Source organism: Silene latifolia, chromosome 1 (genome assembly GCF_048544455.1).
Source record: "Silene latifolia isolate original U9 population chromosome 1, ASM4854445v1, whole genome shotgun sequence".
NCBI classification, from domain to species: domain Eukaryota; kingdom Viridiplantae; phylum Streptophyta; class Magnoliopsida; order Caryophyllales; family Caryophyllaceae; genus Silene; species Silene latifolia.
In genome coordinates this window covers 18,744,522-18,765,675 of record NC_133526.1, presented here as the reverse complement: position 1 = coordinate 18,765,675, position 21,154 = coordinate 18,744,522, and the positions used below count along the sequence as shown (strand labels likewise).

Here is a 21,154-nt window from a genome sequence, read left to right as displayed (position 1 = left end):
CCCGTTGTGGAAAGTGTGACTCAGTTTTGGTGGGAAAGTTATAACAACGGTTGTAATATACAAAACCGTTGTTATAACTAAAGACAACGGGTTGTTTCTCAATAACTGTTGTTGTTTGTTTTAAAAAAATAAAAATAAAAAATTAAATTAAATATTACTAGATGCATGCATAATTACGGCCCGTTATAATTCAGATGCATGCATTATTACTGCCATCCCTGTGCATAGGAATGGACAATATGGAATGAGAAGGGTTATAATAAGATTTGAAGCAGCAGAGAGAGATATGATGATGATTATGGCACAACTTCCTAACATATATTAATTAAAAAACAACTCAAACCACACATTACTTAGTATAAATACATGCATTATCTCAACTACCATTCCATTATCTCACTATCTCCAAACCCTAACTGCTAAAACAAACTTCAAACCCTAATTAATCTTTCAAAAAACTTCAAACTTCATCAACAAAATGAATGATATCATCCTTAAGACTCTTACTATGATTGAGAACAACAACAGTTTCATCCGCCGGTTGCTCCACATTGAGGAGAGTTTCAGGAGCTACCTTGTGGATGCTCGATCCGTACTCAAGGACGCCAAAAAAGATGGCTTGACAGCAAAAGAAATGTGCATTGCGGCTATATGACGATATAGCAAGCTGAACGGAACCTCCAAATAGCTAAGTAGGAGAGGATGAGATATCATAGAAGAGAATAAGACTCTCTATGAAAATATAAGAATTGCATTTTTATTAATGTAATTTTTTTTAATTTATGTATTTATATATATATATATATATATATATATATATATATATATATATATATATATATATATATATATATATATATATATATATATATATTAATTAAGTTTATCATGCATTCCTCTCTATCATCTTGCTTCTTCTTTGTTTTATTTTATTTAATTGTTTTACTAGCTAATTAAGCGAATAATACTTAGAGAAATAACATAATGATCGATAAAAACACATACATGCAAATGAAATAATTAGAAAAAGAAAATAATGACGATGAAAGACGATGAAACCAACAGTGACGGCGAGATTGACCTGATAATTAGAGAAAGTAAGAGACGATGAAATCAACAGTGACGGCGAGATGATAAAGAGACGATGAGAAAGAGAGAAAGAGACGATGAGAAAGTGTGTGTTTTGTGTTTGTGTTTGTGTTTGTGTTTGTCTGTGTTTGTGATTGTGTTTGTGTTTGTGTTAAGGTTTGTGTTTTGTGGCTGTAGCTGATCTGTGTTTGTGTGGTTTATAGATGGAAAGTATTGACAACGGTTGTTAAACAAAAACCGTTGTTAAAACGTTTTAACAACAGTTGTAAAACAAAAACCGTTGTTAAATAAGTTTTAACAACGGGTTTCAAAAATAACCGTTGTGATTACTTTTCACTAACTTTGCGCCAATTTTGCGCCAAATTATTAACAACGGTTGTGCATGTTTGACCCGTTGTTAAAACTTATAACAACGGTTATATAACCATACCCGTTGTAATTAATTTTAGTAAAATTCGCGCCATACATTCTACAACGTCTATTGTAATTTTCGTGAATAAGCGTTGTTAAAGGGGCGTTGTAGTTGCCTGGATTTGTAGTAGTGAGCAAGTAGTTACTTTTCAATACTCGTTTAATTCGTCAATATTAATCGATGTATTCACAACTTCTCCACATTATCAAACAACTTACTTTAATCCAATAAAGTTTAAGTTGAAAATTTAAAATAGTACCTAATTCACCCCCCTCCCCCTCTTAGGTACTTGAATCCATAAACTCTTTAATTGGTATCAGAGTCTCGTGCTCTTGATCGAGGCTAATCGCCTTAGAGTTTGATTCGTGGGTAATGGATTCCGAGAAACACTTCCAGATCCCGGTCTTTACCGGTGCGAATTTTGGATGGTGGAAACTCAAAATGGAACATTACATCAAAAGTATCGATTATCAATGTTGGAACATCATCCAAAATGACCTCTCGTTATTGAGGAAACCGACATACTAAACGGTTTCACCAAAACCAAAGAGGAAAAAGATTACAATGAAAATGACTTCAAACTTGCCGAACAGAACTCCAAAGCAATGTCGATTCTTCAACGTTGTGTTGGTGAGGGGGAAGTTAGTCGAATCTCTGGATGTCCTACGGCAAAATCTATTTGGGATTCTCTCGTACTTGCTTATGAGGGGACCTCCCAAGTTAGAAAACACCGTATTGACCTTCTCATGCAATAATATGAGATGTTTAGAATGTCAAAGGACGAGTCCATAAATAGATTTTCTTCTCGCTTTTCTTGTGTTATTAATGAGCTAAAGATTCTAGGAAGGGAGTTCGAGTCCGAGGACATCATTCGAATAATCCTTCGTAGTCTAACCTCTAAATGGCAACCCAAAGTTACCGCCATAGAGGAAGCAAAAGATTTGTCAACCCTATCTCTTCATGAACTAATGGGATCACTAATGGCTCACGAGTTCAATCTCGACAAGCATTCTAGTGAGTGTTCAAAGGGAAAGAGTCTCGCCCTCACGTCCTCTCCAAGTGATGGAGAAGACGAGGAGGAAGACGAGTTTGCTATGTTCTCAAGGAATTTAGCCGGGTTAGTCAATGGTCAAGGTAGTAAAAAGTTCAATAATAATCAATCGAAAAAACACTTTCCTAAGAAACGACCTATTTCCATCGTGGGATGCTTTAAGTGTGGTGATAAAACTCACCAAATTAAAGAATGTCCCAAGTGGGATGAAATCAAATCTAAGGAAAAACGAGACAAAGTTAAAAAGGACTACAAACATAGAGTCATGAGTGCTATTTGAGGAATGTCCGACTCCCAGGAAGATGAGGAACTCATCGAGGAGGAACTAGAGTCTAAAATGTGTCTTACAAGTCATCTTAAGGACAAAGTCTCAAAAACTTCAAAAATCGAATACCTTAGATGCCTCATGGCTAATCCCGATGACTCCGAATCCGATTCCGATAATGAGGTAAATCATCTAAAGGCCAAGGCTAGAACTTACTCCAAAGAGAAAGTATGTAAGCTTCTTGACCAACTTTTTGATAAGTGTCGGTTTCAAAATGATAAACTTGATGACATGCAAAGTGAGATTGAGGAAATTGCTCAAGAGAACTTTAACCTTAAAAACAAACTAAAAGCAACAGACAGTGTCACTGTCCCCTCAGAGGCTTACGAGGAAGTAAAAAGAGTCAACAAACTAAACAAACAATTGACTAAGGAGCTAGATAGAGCGTCTTAAGATGACCCCCACGGACGTCTCTGACCTTGAAAATGTCAACACCACCTTGGTGATGCAACTCTCCTCGCTAACCAAGGAACGTGATGATCTTTTAAAGGATAAAGATGCTCTCGAAAATGAAGTATATGACCTTGTGGTTGAAATAGTAGACTTGAGAGAAACAGTGTCTGAAACTGTTGCATCCAACAAAGACCTAGACAAGTCAAATGAAAACGTCAAATGTTTGGTCAGTGAAAACGAACGTCTAAAGGGTGAAGTAGCTAATCTCAAGAAAGAAATAGGAGTCCTTCACAAAAGGCTTACCTTCCTTCAAAAGGGTATTCCCGAATGTAGTACTTCTAGATCCATACTTCACCAAAGATCCGAAGAATTCGTTGATCTAAACAAACGTCTTGATGAAATGACATCTATGTATGAGAAGTCTAAGGAAAGAATTCGATATCTTGTGTCTAAACTCAATGCTCACACTCATGACTTCATAGTTGAAAAAAGGTCATCAATAGAAGTTGAGAAGAATGATGAACTTAAAAGATAAAAGGAAAAGAACATGCATCTTCTCACCAAAGTCAATGAATTGACTAAAGAACTTGTGAATGCCAAAAATGCACTGAAAAATGGGAAGGAAGTCAAACCATGTTAAACTTCCTCACTAGTCAATCCAAGAGATGTGACAAGGTTGCCGGTTTGGGCTTTAAATGGAACAGTCAGACAGACTGTCACATCCAGAAGCCTAAGACCGACTTTAGGAGAAGAAAATACATTGGTCTTCCCGAATATATTATTTGCAACTATTGTGGTAAGAATGGCCATGTCCTTAATGCTTGCAAGAAAAGATTCAATGACATTAACAAGAACATTAAACTTGTAAAACAAATGTGGATTAGGAAGGACACCGTAAGATATGTTGATCACAAAAGGGGACCCAAGTTTGTTTGGGTTCCTAAACTCAAAGTCTAATCTTGTGTAGGGCTTGGTGAGAGGCGGCCGTAATTGGTACTTGGATAGTGGATGCTCTCGTCACATGACGGGTGATAGAAGCCAATTCCTCTCACTAAAGGCGTATAATGGTGGCACGGTAAGGTTTGGTGACAACAAAAAGGGTGAAGTATTTGGCATTGGAAAGGTCGGTAAGTCACCATCTCTTTGTGTCGACGACGTGCGGCTTATCAAAGGTTTGAAGCATAAACTCCTTAGCATTTCTCAACTATGTGATAAGGGTAATATTGTCGAATTTAGTGCTAACTTGTGTCGAATATTTGATGCCACTACTCATGAATTAATTCTCGAAGGTAGACGTGTCAAAGATGTGTACTTAACCAACTTGAACACTTTATCCGGTCATGCCATGTCTTGCATGAGTGTAATGAATAGTGATCCTTGGTTGTGGCATAAAAGGTTTGGACATGTTAGTGCTAAAACTCTTAACACCCTTAGAAAACTTGACTTGGTTGAAGGTTTTCCTAACATAAAATTTGACTTTGACAAAGTATGTGATGAATGTGCTAGAGGTAAACATGTTAGAAGTTCCTTTAAACCTAAAATAATTGTGAGCACACTTCGAACATTGCAACTTTTACATATCGACTTATGTGGACCAATGAGGACTAGGAGTAGAGGTGGTAGTCGTTATGTGTGTGTCATTGTTGATAATTATTCTAGGTTCGTTTGGACACTCTTATTAAGCTCTAAGAATGAGGCATTTGACGAGTTTCTAATTTGGTTAAGAAAGATTCAAAACAAACTCAATTTAAAACTTGTTTCCATAAGAACCGATCATGGAACCGAATTTGAAAACTCATCATTTGGTGCTTATTGTGATGACAATGGTGTAGACCATGTTACTGTGTGGTTGAAAGGATGAATAGGACCCTTGAAAGTATGGCTAGAACCATGTTACTGTGTAATAAGTTGCCTAAGAACTTTTGGGCCGAATCGGTAAACACCGCTTGCTATATTCACAATCGTGTCATGATAAGGAGTATAATCAATAAAACTCCCTACGAATTACAACGTGGAAGAAAGCCCAACATTTCATATTTTAGATGCTTTGGGAGCAAATGCTTTGTTCACAACAATGGTAAAAACAAATTGGGTAAGTTTGATCCACGTAGTGATGAAGGGGTGTTTATTGGCTACTCCGACCATAGCAAGGCTTATAAAGTCTACAATAAATGAACCATGTTAATTGCAGAAAGTGTCCATGTCATTGTTGATGAATCTAGTATGCTTGGACAAGTACAAAATATGGAAGAAGACGATGATGATGATGAGCTCGAAATAGGTCTTGTTCGAAAGGACTTTGTGTTTGAGGAGGATGAAGCAATGAACAATGACGTTGATCAACAACAGTCTCAGGCACTATCACCTCCAAAGGAAAGCAACATTTCAGAGGGAACACATGGTATCTCTGCCACTGCTTTCTCTCAGAACGCAATAGACCCAACGACTGTTGCCTCCACTTCCAGAAATGAAGCAACTCATCGCAGTGTTGATGATGACTATTCCACACAGAAGGAATCAGTCACTGAGACTGACACTGCTGAGGGGGAACAAGAAACCATCATTCCAAAGAAGTGGAAATATCAAAGCTCTCATCCTCTCTCAAACCTCACAAGTGATGTTAATTCTGGAATTCGAACAAGATCATCTCTCAACAATCTTGCTCATCTTGATGAGTATTGTGCCCACAATGCCTTTCTTTCTCAAATTGAACCTGCCAATGTGACAGTCGCTCTGACTGATGCAGACTGGTTAATTGTCTAGCAAGAACTCAATCAATTCAAAAGGAACAAGATATGGCACTTAGTCCCTAGACCGCCTAACCGTACCATCATTGGTACTAGGTGGGTCTTTCGCAATAAGCTTGATGATTTCGGAGAAATCATGAGGAACAAGGCTAGACTAGTGGTGCAGGGTTATAACCAACAAGAGGGTATTGATTATGACGAAACCTATGCACCGGTAGCTAGACGTGAGGCCATACTATTACTTATTGCTTTTGCGGCTCACAAGGGCATCAAGCTCTTCCAAATGGATGTCAAAACCACTTTTCTAAATGGATATTTGGAAGAAGATGTCTTTGTAGAGAAACCTCCGGGCTTCCTAAACAATGATTTTCCAAAACATGTTTTCAAATTAGACAAAGCTCTTTATGGTTTAAAACAAGCACCTAGGTGTTGGTATGACAGATTGTCTAAATTTCTAATTGAAAATGGTTTTAGAAGAGGTTCAATTGACAAAACATTGTTTTTGAAGCAACAGTCAGATGAACTGTTGGTTGTCCAAGTTTATGTGGACGATATTATTTTTGGTGCAACAAATGATGTACTCTATGCTTATTTTTCGGAACTAATGAAATCGGAATTTGAAATGAGCATGATGGGTGAGCTAGGATTTTTCCTTGAACTCCAAATTAAACAATCCAAAGAAGGAATTATGATCCATCAACAAAAGTATATTTAAGGAAATGCTTAAGAAATTTGGGATGATTAATGGGAGCTCACTTCCTACACCTATGATATCTAAGTCCAAATTGGACAAAGATGAGAATGGTAAGAGTATTAGTGATAAGGTGTATAGAGGTATGATTGGATCACTTCTCTATTTGACCGCAAGTTGTCCCGACATTCTTTTTAGTGTTTGTTTATGTGCTAGATTCCAATCAAATCCGAAAAAATCCCATTTCAAAACGGTTAAACGTATTCTTCGATATTTGATTGGAACATAAGAACTTTATTTATGGTACCCCTTACATTGTCCTTTTGATCTTATAGGATATTCCGATGCGAACTATGCGGGGTGTAGTGTTGATAGAAAGAGCACTTCCGGAATTTCAACGTTCTTGGGTTCTTGCTTGATCTTGTGGGGCTCAAAGAAACAAAACACGGTTGCTCTTTCAACGGCCGAAAGTGAGTACGTTAGCGCCGCTCATTGTTGCTCTCAACTTCTTTGGGTAAAACAACAACTTCTTGACTTTGGAATTATTTATGACTCCGTTCCCATAATGTGTGATAATACGAGTACAATAAATATTTCTAAAAATCCTATTCAACATTCTAAGACTAAGCATATTGAGATTCGTCATCATTTCATTCGAGACCATGTAGAAAAAGGGAACGTTAAACTTATCTTTTGCAAAAACGAAGACCAAATAGCCGATATATTTACCAAGCCACTTGAACGGAAACAATTTGAGAAACTTAGACTTGACATAGGCTTAATTAATTGTTACTAAATTCATGACTATGACTATATTTTTCTCCTAAATGATTGACTAATTAGGGACATGTTAGTATGTTATTGTTCTTTCTCGTGTTTTGCATATTGTTCGTTAATCATAAATTGATATCGTCTTTGTGAATTGGTAATCACTCAACCTCATATCAAGGTCCATGTTTACATATACACCACTTTGAAATCTTAATATGAATTGTTTACATTTCATTAAATTGGCCCAACCTACCCTCACTATCCAACATTTATTTGGCCATTTCACCTCGTCATTTTCGTCCACCTTCAATGACTCAAACCCATATCCTCAAAACATCCGTCCATCTCCTTCCAACTTCCCAAAATCCACCCAATATCACCTACCAACTATCCATATCCCTATTTACCCTTACCATTTTACTATGGTAAAAACCTCATTCAACACTAAACTAAAGCCTACCCATATGTCAAATCAAACATCCAACCATACCAACCCAACAACTACAAACGACCCTTCACTCTCTCAGTCTGACATGGCTAAACGAAAGGGATCACATGCATTCCCAATCAATCCTAATCCCACTAACACCACTGAACCCGAAACTCCCCTTGAACCACCACCTATTGCCACCCTCCCTCCTGACCAGCCTTTACCACCTGAACCGCCGATCTCCTCTATGATTGGCATAAGAACCCGAGGCTCACAACGCAAAAACTCTACCTCAGTGGGATCTTCATCTACTACTGTCACTATTTTGGATGAGGAAAATGATGAACAGTCCGAGGAGGAAGTGGATCAAAGGGAAAAAGAAGATGTTCCGGCTAAGTCTCAACGAGGGGGTAAAAGAAAGAGACAACTTGATCTCCCCGACATTAATGAAGAAGCCGAGGGTGATGATGTGAATGTTGAAAAGGAGGATACTGTTTTGGATAAAGAAAATCCGGATAAAACCGGGTCACCAACAAAATCTGATAAGGGGAAAGGTAAGGAGCCTGGTCTTGATGAGGGAGACAATGGTGTGGAGCCTAAGAAAAAGAGAGGAAGACTTCAAAAAGGGGTTCCAAAGAAACGAGGGAAACCCATGACAGTGGAAGAACCGAGGAAACCTTTCTTCATTGATCCAAATGATTTCGTCCCCTTGACTTCAAAATGGGACGAGGACACTTTATGGGCTTAAATCGAAGCTTTGGATCTTCCTCCCTCAATCTATCGTCATTGCAAGAGATTAATTTCTAAGGATGTTATCCACTCAACCCGTGTCTATGAGAAAACTTGGCTTGACCGACCCGCTTTCACCAAGGTCCGAGAAATGATAGCTGATCAACAGTGGGAAAGCTTAATCGAGCTTAGGAAACCAGTGTATGCTTGTGAGGTTGCTCAATTCTATGCTTCCTTATGAGTTGATGAAACCGGAAAAACCCTCACTGCCAAAGTTATTGGTAAGCCCATAGAACTTTCTCAATCTGATTTTTCTGAAATCCTTAACATACCCAACGAAGGCTATGACAACCTACCCTCTAAAACTTGGCCTGCCCTTGATTATGCCTCACCCATGACCATTACTAAAACTGTTTTTCCTAAGGCCACTACTTGTGGTGGCGTCGGGAACACTCAAATCCCTCCCCCTCTCCGCTTAATTTTCAATATGCTTTGCCGTACCCTTTACCCTTCAGGAGACCGCACCAAACTTTCAATTGCCCAACAATACCTCATTTACCACATTGCCACTCACCGCAAAATAAACCTCCCTGGTCTGATGTTTTGCCATTTCTCGGCCATGACCACAAAACTTTACGACCCCAAAGATTCTAGTGTTATCTGTCTACCTTATTGTATGTGGGTTTCCAAAGTTTTGAAAGCTAAAGGTGTGCTACTCTCCACAAGTGTGGGTTGTGTAAAGTGTTATGATGTGATGAGTGATGGGCAGTTTGGCAAGATGTTGATTCGAATTGGTGATGATGGGTTGCACCCAATTAAGTCTCGGGGCAAGGGTCTTGAATCTGCTTCATCTAGCAAAGGTTCGGGTCCATCTTTGGGAACGGTTCTCAAAGCAGTCCAAGAACTTGGTGCATGGGTTAAGGCGGATTCAGAAAAGAAGGATGTTATTATGGCTCGTGTGGAGGATGCCTTGGCTGGGATTGATCGTCTTGAGAAGATTGTAGATGGGTTGAAAGGTGAAGTTGATATTGTCTCTACTCTCCTCCAAGCAAAGGAAGATGGTCCCTCCGAGGGAAATTCTGATGATGAGTCCTCATCTTAGAGCTAACCCTTATCCTCTCAACCTATTTTGCTTCTTTTGTTACACCCCTTCCCTTCTTCGTATTATTGGTTTTGGTGGTGTACCCTTTAAACTTGATCTTGCCATGGTGAACAACGTTTGAACTATGTTTAAACTTTTCTTTGTGTTGTTTTTGTTATCCTTTCACGATTGCGTTTATCTTTATGTGTTTTCTAACATGTGTTTTCCCATGATTGAACGGTAGCATCATTGCCCTTTTGATGATGTCAAGAGGGGAAAAAGGTAAAACTCATGCCATGTCTTTTAGAACTAATTGATTAACCCGTGCCTTGCTCGAAATTTCTCGATTAATCCTTGATATATGGTTTGTGTTCTTATATCTAGTCTATCTTGCTTTAGGTGTTTGCTTTCATATGGTTAACTCTCTCTAATCTACATGCTCTTAGTGATACTTGACTATACATGAAAGGGGGAAATTTTAAACTTTTGATTTGCATTCATTTTGTTTGGGCTTGTCATCATCAAAGGGGGAATTCGTTGGGTTCTCTTAATTGATGATGACATACCCATTTTAACTTGTGTTTTCTTAGTTTATTATTTCAGGCTTAATCGATCAATTTGCTTATTCTAATCATTCAAGGATCGTCAAGTAATTGCTACCCAAGACATAGAGTCATTTGGTCTTGTACCGGTCATATTATTTACAAGTTGGAAGAGTAGAATACTTATAACAGTGACAGTCTGATATACCGTTACGTGTAACGGGTAATGGTGTTCTTGACTATCTAGTTTGACCCGTCACACTTGAAGCAAACTTTTTATTTCAAATATTTTACGAATAGGCTCTCTAAAATCAGTTTTGGCATTCTAAAATATTTGAAAAGGTGGTATGTTAAAAAGACTTTGTAAAGACTAGTTCTAAAGATTTCCCTTTTCATGAAACAACTTTTTCTTAACTTTCCATGAACCTTGTTTGGCTCTTTCCTTGTTTATCAATGAACTGTCTTCTTGTTAATGGCATCTCCTCTTTGTTTCTGAAAAGCCACGGATATTTTGAGGCTAAATACAAACTCTCTTTTCTCTCTTTTACTCCTTAGAAGTAAGCCCTTTTGGTGCTAGTTTGGGAAAGTCAACTTCTCTTGTCTCGTGACCAAAGAACTTGACCACAAACCCTAGCTTACATCCTCTCATCCCTTCTCTATAAAAGGAGCACCACTCCTCACTTTGAAAGCAAGACTTTCCTGAGAATTTTCTTGAGTTTGCAAAATTGGTTTCAAGTTTAAAATCATTTTTAACATTTTGCAAAAGCTTTCAAAGTCTTCAAGTGTTACAGTCACAACAACTGTTACTTTAAGTATTGAACTCTTTCACTTATGAACCGTTTTATCTTGTAAGTTGTCCATATCAATTCTTGTTAAGAATCAGTCCGTGGAAACTTGATCCTTGTAAAACGTTCTAAGTAAGAGTGTATAGTTCTAGGACGGAGTAGTCCTTGAACTTGTGTCGCAACCGGAGCAGGTTGTTGGTGTCGCAACCGGAGTAGGTTGTTGGTCTTTTTATTGTACGAGTTTTTAGTAGTCGGAGTAGATCACTAAAATATTCAATAAAAAGTAGATTGGACGTAGGCTTTTGAGTATTAGCCGAACCAATTCAAAAATCTTGTGTTCTATCTTTGCTTACATTTATTCCGCTGCATTTATTCTTATCAAGCTTCTTTGTTTGCTTTACTTTGAAGTAACAGTTATACATACTGTCACATTCGTTCTGTAGCTTGTACTTCATATGCTAAAAGACGAATAGCAACAGTCAGAACCATTGTTACCCTCACAGTTCAGCAAGTAGTTACTTTTCAATACTCGTTTAATTCGTCAATATTAATCGATGTATTCACAACTTCTCCACATTATCAAACAACTTACTTTAATCCAATAAAGTTTAAGTTGAAATTTTAAAATAGTACCTAATTCACCCCCTCCCCCTCTTAGGTACTTGAATCCATAAACTCTTCACGTTCCCATTTATTGCAAATACAAAGCCGTTATTTTATGGATCATCAGTGATTTTCCAGCTTACTATGGCATGCTTTCCGATTGTACGACCGCCAGTAAACTTGCTTATCCATATTATATGGAAGAATCAAAGGCTTTTTTGCTTCCTCGCGGAGGTAAGACGTGTTGGTTTGATTGTCAAAGATAATTCTTATCGACTAACGACGTATTCCGTTATAATAAAACCTCCTTTCTCAAGAATAAGTTCCAAAAAAATGATGAACCTCATCCAATAGTCTCCGGATTTGGAATTTGAAGAAGATTTGTGATAACCCAACTATCGTTGACGGTACAGATTATGAATTTAAGGAGTTGAAAAAGTTGAAAACTGGATGGTTTAAGAGAAGTATATTCTAGGAATTACCATATTGGAAGCACTTGTTGATATGAAACAGTTTCGATATCATGCATATTGAAAAGAACTTATTTGAGCAGTTGATTCACACGGTGATGGATAATAAAAACAAAACAGCTGATACTCACAACTCAAGGAAAGACTTGGCCAAATTATGCAAAAGATCACATTTACACATTAAAGAGAATGGTCAAAAGTCAAAAGATCCATTTACTCTTGATAAGGCTAAAAAGAAGTGTTGTGCGAGTGGGTTTCTAACTTGAGGTTTTCAGATGGATATGTATTGTACTTGAGTCGGTGTGTTGATCAAAACGATCTCACCCTTCATGGGATGAAGAGTCACGATTGTCACGTATTCATGGAAAGATTATTACCAGTTTCCTTGAAACACTTATTGTCGAAAGATGTGTGGAATGCAATAACTGAAATAAGTCTATTCTTCTGTGATTTGTGTGCCCCGACTCTCAACTCGAAAACAAAGAAAATATAGAGAACAAAATTGTCGAGATCATTTGCAAGCTTGAAAGAGTGTTTCCGCCATCATTCTTTTAACTCTATGGAACACTTACTTATACACTTGCCTTATGAAGCAAGAATTGAAGGTCCAGTTTAATATAGGTGGATGTACCCTTTTGAGAGGTAAATCAAATAATCTCTTCGATACATTACTTTTTTTTTTTTTTTTTTTGAAAAGTGGATACATTACTTATTCAAATTAATCTATATATCTTGTATATTCTACTTAACACTAAAAGTATTTGTAGGTTTCTAAATCACCTCAAACAAAAAGTTGGTAATAAAGTAAGAGTAAAAGGGTCTATTTGAAATGCTTTCTTAGTGGAAGAAATATCAAATTTTTGCTCCCTATATTTTGAAGAGCATATAGACACAAAGGCTAAAGATTTGGATTTTGGGACCAAAGAGCAAACAAATTCTACTTTACCCAAGCTTTTCCAAAAACATGGAGGTAAATCCTTTACAAAAGGAAATACTTGGATGGAGAAGAATATGAGCGTGCCCATCTTTACGCCTTATCAAACTGCGAACGATTAGATAAATATGACAAGTTCGTAAGTATATTAACTTAGTTAATTTTACGGAATTATCTAACTTTAATAATATTTATAGTAGTAAAAGCTTTGAAATTTTAGGTTATTCGAAGCTTTCATCCATGAGCAACATCCACAAGTTAATAATGACGGTGAGGTTTGGAGTTTATATGAGAAGCTCTATCCAATGTGGTTTAAAGAACATATAAGTTTCATTTGTAAACATTAGACAAATATATACAAAACTTAAGTACAAAATATATTTACTTATCTAACTTTGAAATTAGGTATTTCAAGAGAATATCAAAGATGATTTGTTGGTAGCCTTAGCAAACAGTCCTTCTAAAGAAATACAAACTTGGCAGAAATATTCTATCAATGGCTTTAATTTTCACACATTGAAGTATGGAAAAATAAAGCTAGTATGAATTATGGTATTTGCGTAAACGGTGTTACCATAGAGGAGATCATTGACTTGAGGTATTGTGGCGAACAAATGGTTTATAACGCAATCTTGTTCAAATGGTTGTTGGATGGATAATTCCTCAAACGTTAGAATTGTTCTTGACACTTATAAACTTGTAGAAGTAAATCATAAGTGGAAGTATGGAAAATACGATCCTTTTTTACACGCACATCATGTTAATCAATTTTATTATGCTCCTTATCCAAACACAAAGAAATATAGAGATCAATGGTGGGCGGTGTTCAAAAGTAAGGCAAGATCAAAAATTGATGCACCGGTTGACACAACGGTATTTCAAGAAAAAGTGACGACACTTCTAAATTTGTCTTTGATTGTCAAAAATGATCCCTTACAAGGTTTGAATGTAGGTGGTGATGAGGATAAAGAGGAAGAGGAGGTGGATGTGCATAGATTACAAAGAAGAAAGAATAACATGTATGAGGAAGATGAAAATGAAGATGATTTTATAGATGATGATGATGATGAAATAAAAGCCGCTCTTTTATGGACAATCAGTGATTTAGACATAGAATGACATAAATATTTTAATCATATGTAAACAAATAATTAGACATAGGATGAAAATGAAGATGATTTATTGCAAATACAAAGCCGCTCTTTTATAGACCATCAGTGATTTTCCAGCTTACTACGGCATGCTTTCCGGTTGGACGACCGCCGGTAAACTTGCTTGTCCATATTGTATGGAAGAATCAAAGGTTTTTTGGCTTCATCAAGGAGGTAAGACGTGTTGGTTTGATTGTCACAGATAATTCTTATCGACTAAGAACGTATTCCGTTATAATAAAACCTTCTTTCTCAAGAATAAGTTCCAAAAAAAATGATGAACCTCCTCCAATTGTCTCCGAATTTGGAAATTGGAAGAAGATTCGTGATTACCCAACTATCGTTGATGGTACAGATTATGAATTTAAGGAGTTGAAAAAGTTGAAAACTGGATGGTTTAAGAAAAGTATATTCTGGAAATTACCGTATTGGAAGCACTTGTTTATATGAAACAATTTCGATATCATGCATATTGAAAAGAACTTATTTGAGCAGTTGATTCACACGATGATGGATAATAAAAAGAAAGCGGTTGATACTCACAACTCAAGGAAAGACTTCGCCAAATTATGCAAAAGATCACATTTACACATTAAGGAGAATGGTCAAAAGTCAAAAGCTCCATTTACTCTTGCTAAGGCTAAAAAAAAAGTGTTGTGCGAGTGGGTTTCTAACTTGAGGTTTTCATGTGGATATGCATCGGACTTGATTCAGTGTGTTGATAAAAACGATCTCACCCTTCATGGGATGAAGAGTCACGATTGTCCCTTCATAGGAGCGAGTTCAACGAGACGTGTAGGAAGCGTCTCAAAGGTGCGATGAATGAAGCCGCGAAAAATGTAAAATGTAAGTATAAAACTGATCCGGGTTGGATGCTCCCCGATGTTTACAAAAAGTTCTTTGAGAAGCGGAAGAATCCCAAATTTGTGAAGAGATCAAAGTAAGCATTGATTAACAAGAAAGGCGGGGAAGATGGCCCTACTACACATCATTATGGGTCAATTAAAGCGGTGAACCATGCGGTAAAGATGGTAAATAAGTTAAAACATTTCACTTGCTTTTTTTTTCATATTTTTATTATTGATTCTTAGTATTTATCCATGATTATTTGTTTTTTCAAAAGGCGAAGAAGGATAAGGAGGGCAAGATCCTTAATGTAGTCGAGCTCTTTGTTGATACTCATAAGAAAGTGATTGATGGCAAAGATGTATGGAGTCATCCGCAAGCCAAATTTTTTTTGTAAGTATCACTATTATAAGATACTTGAATTTTATTCAATTATTAGCTATATATGTTATTGTTATTATTAATAACTTGTTCTTTTTTGGATAATGTAAGAAGATTATGAAATAGGGGTACGTGACCTAGAAGAAAAAGGACTACCGTTAGATCTTAATAAAATTGGGTTCGAATTGAATGAGGGATTCCAAAAGGGTGAAGTTTTTGGTTTAAGAATCGCTGCACCAATGTATTACACTAAAACCCGATCATCAACTAGAGGTAAGTCTTCCACTTCCCAAACCTATATTCCCGGTGTTCTAACTCAAACAATGGAGGCATGTGAAAGAGAGACCGAGGAATTTAGAAAGTTTGGGAGGAAACACATCAAAGAGAAGAAGAAGCTCGCACAAGGGAAGAAAAGATCGTGAATAACCAAGAAGATATGAGTCGTCAAATTGAAGCCTTGACTCAAATGTTTTAATCTCAAACCCAATACCAATGCAAAAATAACGTTTTCAGCACTCCACGTAACCCTAACGATGATAATTCCTGCAGAGGTGAGATTGGAGGAGTCGGTGTAGGTTTTCAAGTCAATTAACTTTAGTCTTTGTTTATACGACAATATCGTTAACATGTCCATTATTCTCGGCGAATCTTTATACGACAGGTGTATATATCGACAATCTCCCACTTAAGACATTTGTATTCATTTGCGCTAGCTAATTGGTTTAGAGTGTACAAATTATTAATGAAATGAGCAGAGAACGGCGGAGGGCGGAGGGCGGAGAGTTTGAGGACTTTTGTGAGATACTTTTAATAGCGGGCCTAGCGGGCTGTCCATGGGCAATTTTTTTTAGTCCAAGCCCGTCCATTTATTCTAGCGGGCCTAGTTTTCTTGTCCGTTACCCGTTTATTTTTTTATTTTTCTTGTCCAAGCTTGCTATTTTAGCGGGCCAAACGGGCCGGCCCGCACTTGATCAGCTCTACTTTTTATTCATTTTCTTAAGAAAATCCGATGCATATTATGCCACTTGGGCCCTGTTGTTTTAGATTTAGTTTCAATTCTTATAAGTTCAGTTCAGTTCAGATCGACTTAGTTTAGTTAGTTTAATTCAGTTCAGATCGGTCCAGTTGTGTGTTTCTTATAAGTTTAGATCAGTTTGGTTCAAACCAATTCAATCAGTTTCAGTCTAGAAAAATAAGGTCTTACTTTTATACTCTCTGTTATTTTCTAAGATCTTCCACAATTCCTAAAACGGCAAATTCACAAAGATTTTCCACTTTCCTTATTAGTCTATTATTTGTGGTTATTATAACTTATGACCCCATATTATCTCTCTTACCTTTATTTATATCCATATATATCACCGTACCACTAAATTCTACCTAAAAAACAATGTGAAAGAACTTAGTGAATAAGAGGGTGTATCATTTTCATTCAACTTTACATGTATTATATGTTTGAAAATGTTAATACCAACTCTCTTATTTTTCACTTACAATTCACTAAAACATACTATGACTCGTCTACTCTTATGAAAACATTATCCATTACAAATGCTAATGATTTTATAATATGTTTCAAGATCTTAAAGTTTTTATGTAAAATCAAAACTTTTTCTTTTTGGGCGCGCAGCTAAATCAAAACTTAAAACCTTACTTAAATAGGTATTAATTGCATACTGTATATTCATACTGTCATACACCCCCACACACTTGATATTTACTCTTAACATCCCAAGTCCTAACAATACTTATATCACATCTCCTATCTCCTATCTACTAAGAAAATAAGGATCCTCAAAAATTTTCCCTTCAAATGCTCTAACTTAAATATGAAAACAAGGTTAGATTTTCTTTAATAAACCTAATCTTTCATGTTAAAAAAAATCTTTCATCATTAAACTTTAAAATAAAATCTTTTAACTAAAATAAATTAAAATTAGTATAAAACTATAAATTATACATAACCATAAATGTTATTATTAATTTTGTGACAAAAAAAATTTATTACAAGAATATGAGAAAATTTATAAAATAAAATCATTATATTAAAATACCATTAGTTTAACTGTTAGATTTTATAACATATTTATCTAAAAAACCGATTCACACTAGTTATTAACATTAAAACAGAAAAAATGGTGCAAATTAAGGTCCACTAAAATATCAAATTAATTTAGAAAATAAATGAAATAAAATGATAAGGAAAAAGAGATGAGAATGAAAATAAGGGCAAAGGTCCTACAAAGGTCCTCTGGAAAATCCACACTGCATAAGAAGAGACCCACCACCATATCCCACCCTTTCCTTCTCGTGAAGGACATGATCCGCCACTCTCGCTCTCTCTCTATCATCCCTCTCACTCTCTCACTTCATCCATCACTTCCTCCTCTTTACTCCATTTCTCTACTCTTTTCTCTTTTAATTTAATTTAATTTAACATCCCTTTGATCTATATGGAAATGGAGAATCATCATCAGTACGGCGGCGGCATCTCGGATCTCCGTCAGTTCATAAGCATAGCAGCCGCGAGTGGAGGAGCACCTCACTTTCCTACTTACGGACAACAACCACAGCCGCAACAACAGCCGTCGTTGTTGTCCGACTTTATGACGGCCCATAACCACCATCCGTATAATAATAATAATAGTAATAGTAATACTAATGGAGGGATGGTGGTGATGGGCCGTCATATGGGGACCAGTAGTACCGGTCCCCATCCACAAAATCACTACCAAGATCATTTTAACTGTGACTCCGCCACCACCACCACGACAGCCACCACTGTTCAAGGAAACCCTTTCGACTGTGGCGATGGCGGGACAGCGAGGTGGCCGAGGCAAGAAACACTTACTCTCTTGGAAATCAGATCTAGACTTGATCATAAGTTTAAGGAAGCTAATCAAAAAGGCCCTCTTTGGGATGAAGTTGCTAGGTATAGTCTCCTCACTATTACACTACCACTTTTTCTCACTTTTTGGAAAAAAAATAAAATAATAATCACATAAGTAGGTGGTCCGTACAAATGATGAATCATAATTCCTTTAATTTCCGACTCTATTTTAATTGAGCGTGAGACCCGTCTGAAGTTAAGACGGTTTTAAACCAGAAATTGTGCTATGAAAATATTGAGCCTAAATGCTAATATTATTAAAAATTTGCCAAATTTTAATATTTCATAGCCAAAAAAGGGTTTTAAATTCTTCACAAAAGTGGGATTTCTTTTAAGAGTAGAATTGAATTTAAGTACTCTCTTTAAGAAATACTATACTATGAAGGGAATTCTGAAATGTGGTCCTTAAAGTTGATGAACTCATTTTCATACCTTTTCCTCTACTATCAGTTTCACTTAATAACTTATGCTAGGGTTTCCTAAATCTTTCACTTATTTATTATTTCTATGTTTGTTTCACCAACAACAATATTTTTTTTTTATTTTTTTTTTTTTGGGTTTTAGTTCTTGGAAATAGTGAAATTAATCAGATTATCTAATTAATTACACAACTAGATTTGTTAATTAATACCAAAGTTATTTTCATGCATTATTGTATGTACTTTAGTGAAGAAGAAAGTTGTATATATGGGTAGACAATTAAAATCATGTCGGTATTTTAATTCATGTTTAATTTGAATGCAATGTATGTTGTTGAAATTAAATGTTGGAATTTCATGACGGGTTTATGAGATCGTTTTATTTAAGGGTAATGATAAATACAACCCACTGGGTTGTATTTAAGAAACCAAAAGAGGAAACAAATACTTGATATATGCATTAAATGTATTGGTTAATGTGTAATTTAGTTCTTAATTCATAAGTTAATACCCAAATTAGAAGGTATTTAATGCTTAAATACAACCCAGTGGGTTGTATTTAGCATTACCCTTTATTTAAACACTAATTAACGGACCGTTTATACATGGAATTTAATTTAATTCATATTAATTGTATTAATTATACGTCTCACAATTTCTATGACGAATTTCAATGACAATGATAATTGTAGGATAATGTGTGAGGAACATGGTTATCAAAGGAGTGGAAAGAAGTGTAGGGAGAAATTTGAGAATTTGTACAAGTACTACAAGAAGACTAAGGAAGGGAAAGCAGGAAGACAAGATGGGAAACATTATAGATTTTTCAGACAACTTGAGGCACTCTATGGTGAGCATAATCATCCTATTTCGACATCCGAAGCTCAAAATCCCGAAAATGCCCCTCAATTCCATAATACTCATCCATTAATCCCTCCTCAACCAACCTCTTTGGTTCCACCTCCTAGTAGGGGGTGTGACACTAGTGTAAGCCTCTCAAATTCCTCTAATTTTGAAACTTCTTCATCGGACGACGAGGATGGGTCAATGGAGAGCAATGGGTCAATGGAGACACAAAAGAAGAAGAAGAAAAAGAGGAGAGGGCATAGTAGTAATTGGAAAGCGAAAATTAAGGAGTTTATAGACTTGCAAATGATGAAAATTATGGAGAAACAAGAGTCTTGGCTTGAGAAAATGATGAACACACTCGAGAATCGAGAGAGTGAGAGAATGATTAGGGAAGAAGAATGGAGGAAACAAGAAGTTGAAAGGGTTGAAAGGGAGCATAAGTTTTGGGCTAGCGAACGAGCTTGGATTGAAGCTCGTGACTCGGCCCTTATGGCCGCGTTAGAGAAGCTTACCAATAACAACAACGACAATAACAACAACCATAATAACAACAATGACGGAGTTGTTCACCATCAATGGCCGGAACATGAGGTTACGAGGCTCATACAAGTAAGGACTAGTATGGAGTCAAGGTTCCAACAATGTGGCTTTTCTGAAGAAGTCTTATGGGAAGATATTGCAACAAAAATGGCTTATTTGGGTTATGATAGAAGTGCAATTGTTTGCAAAGAAAAATGGGACAACATTAACAACTATTTTCGCGGTAAGAGCATGCTCAAAGATGAAGGTAAGAAGAAGAGGAAGGAGAATTATGGAGGAATAATTCAACACCATCATCATAATCTTAATACTCAAAGTCATAATCATAGTAATAATGAAGGTGGGATTTATATGAATCAATTAAGTGGGTTTAATAATTGTGAGATTAATGAGCCGATTCGACTTCGATTGAATGAAGGATCATCATCACCTTCTTCACATAATTCCAATGTTAATGCTAATACTGTTAATGCAGCTGGAAATGTTATGAATGATAGTTGCTTAAGGTTCTTCCTTGGTGATCATGGAGAAAGCAACCTTGGATGGGAGAGTAATTATGGTCTTAAACTCAACAATGGTGATAATCATTGTTCTTAATTATTAGTTTAATTAGTGTTTATGTTGTTAGTCTAATTAGTTTTATTATGAATTTTTTTTTAAGTGTTTCTTATTGAAATGTAATTTGTAGCTTGGGAAAAATCTTGTGTTGGAAGCACATGAACATGTTGGTATGCAAGAAACTATTCTGACCTTGTAGCTTAATTATTAGTAGAATATTAGCAAATATATATGATTTGGAATGGATTTCTTTTATGATATGTTTAATGATTATAAAGGGGATGTGATCATTGAGTCTATGATGTAGTTTGATTGTAGACCTATTACTCTACCTTGTGCATATGATCTTCATGATCATACTAGAAATATGGCTATCATTAGGGAAGGATTGTGGATCATTACAAATATGTGTGTGTATATTTCAAGACATCATTGTAAATATTTCATGATATTTTCATTATTTGAAA

At 36.2% G+C, this 21,154-nt stretch overlaps 1 protein-coding gene across 1 annotated transcript; it reads left to right on the top strand.

Annotated features, from left to right (window-relative positions):
• The first annotated feature begins 17,700 nt into the window (after nt 1–17,700).
• Nucleotides 17,701–20,942, top strand: LOC141600503 (trihelix transcription factor PTL-like). The gene is made up of 2 exons (XM_074420748.1): nt 17,701–18,363; nt 19,433–20,942. Exons 1-2 carry the CDS (start codon nt 17,885–17,887, stop codon nt 20,724–20,726), a joined length of 1,773 nt encoding a protein of 590 aa, XP_074276849.1. The 5' UTR covers nt 17,701–17,884; the 3' UTR covers nt 20,727–20,942.
• The last annotated feature ends 212 nt before the right edge of the window (nt 20,943–21,154 follow it).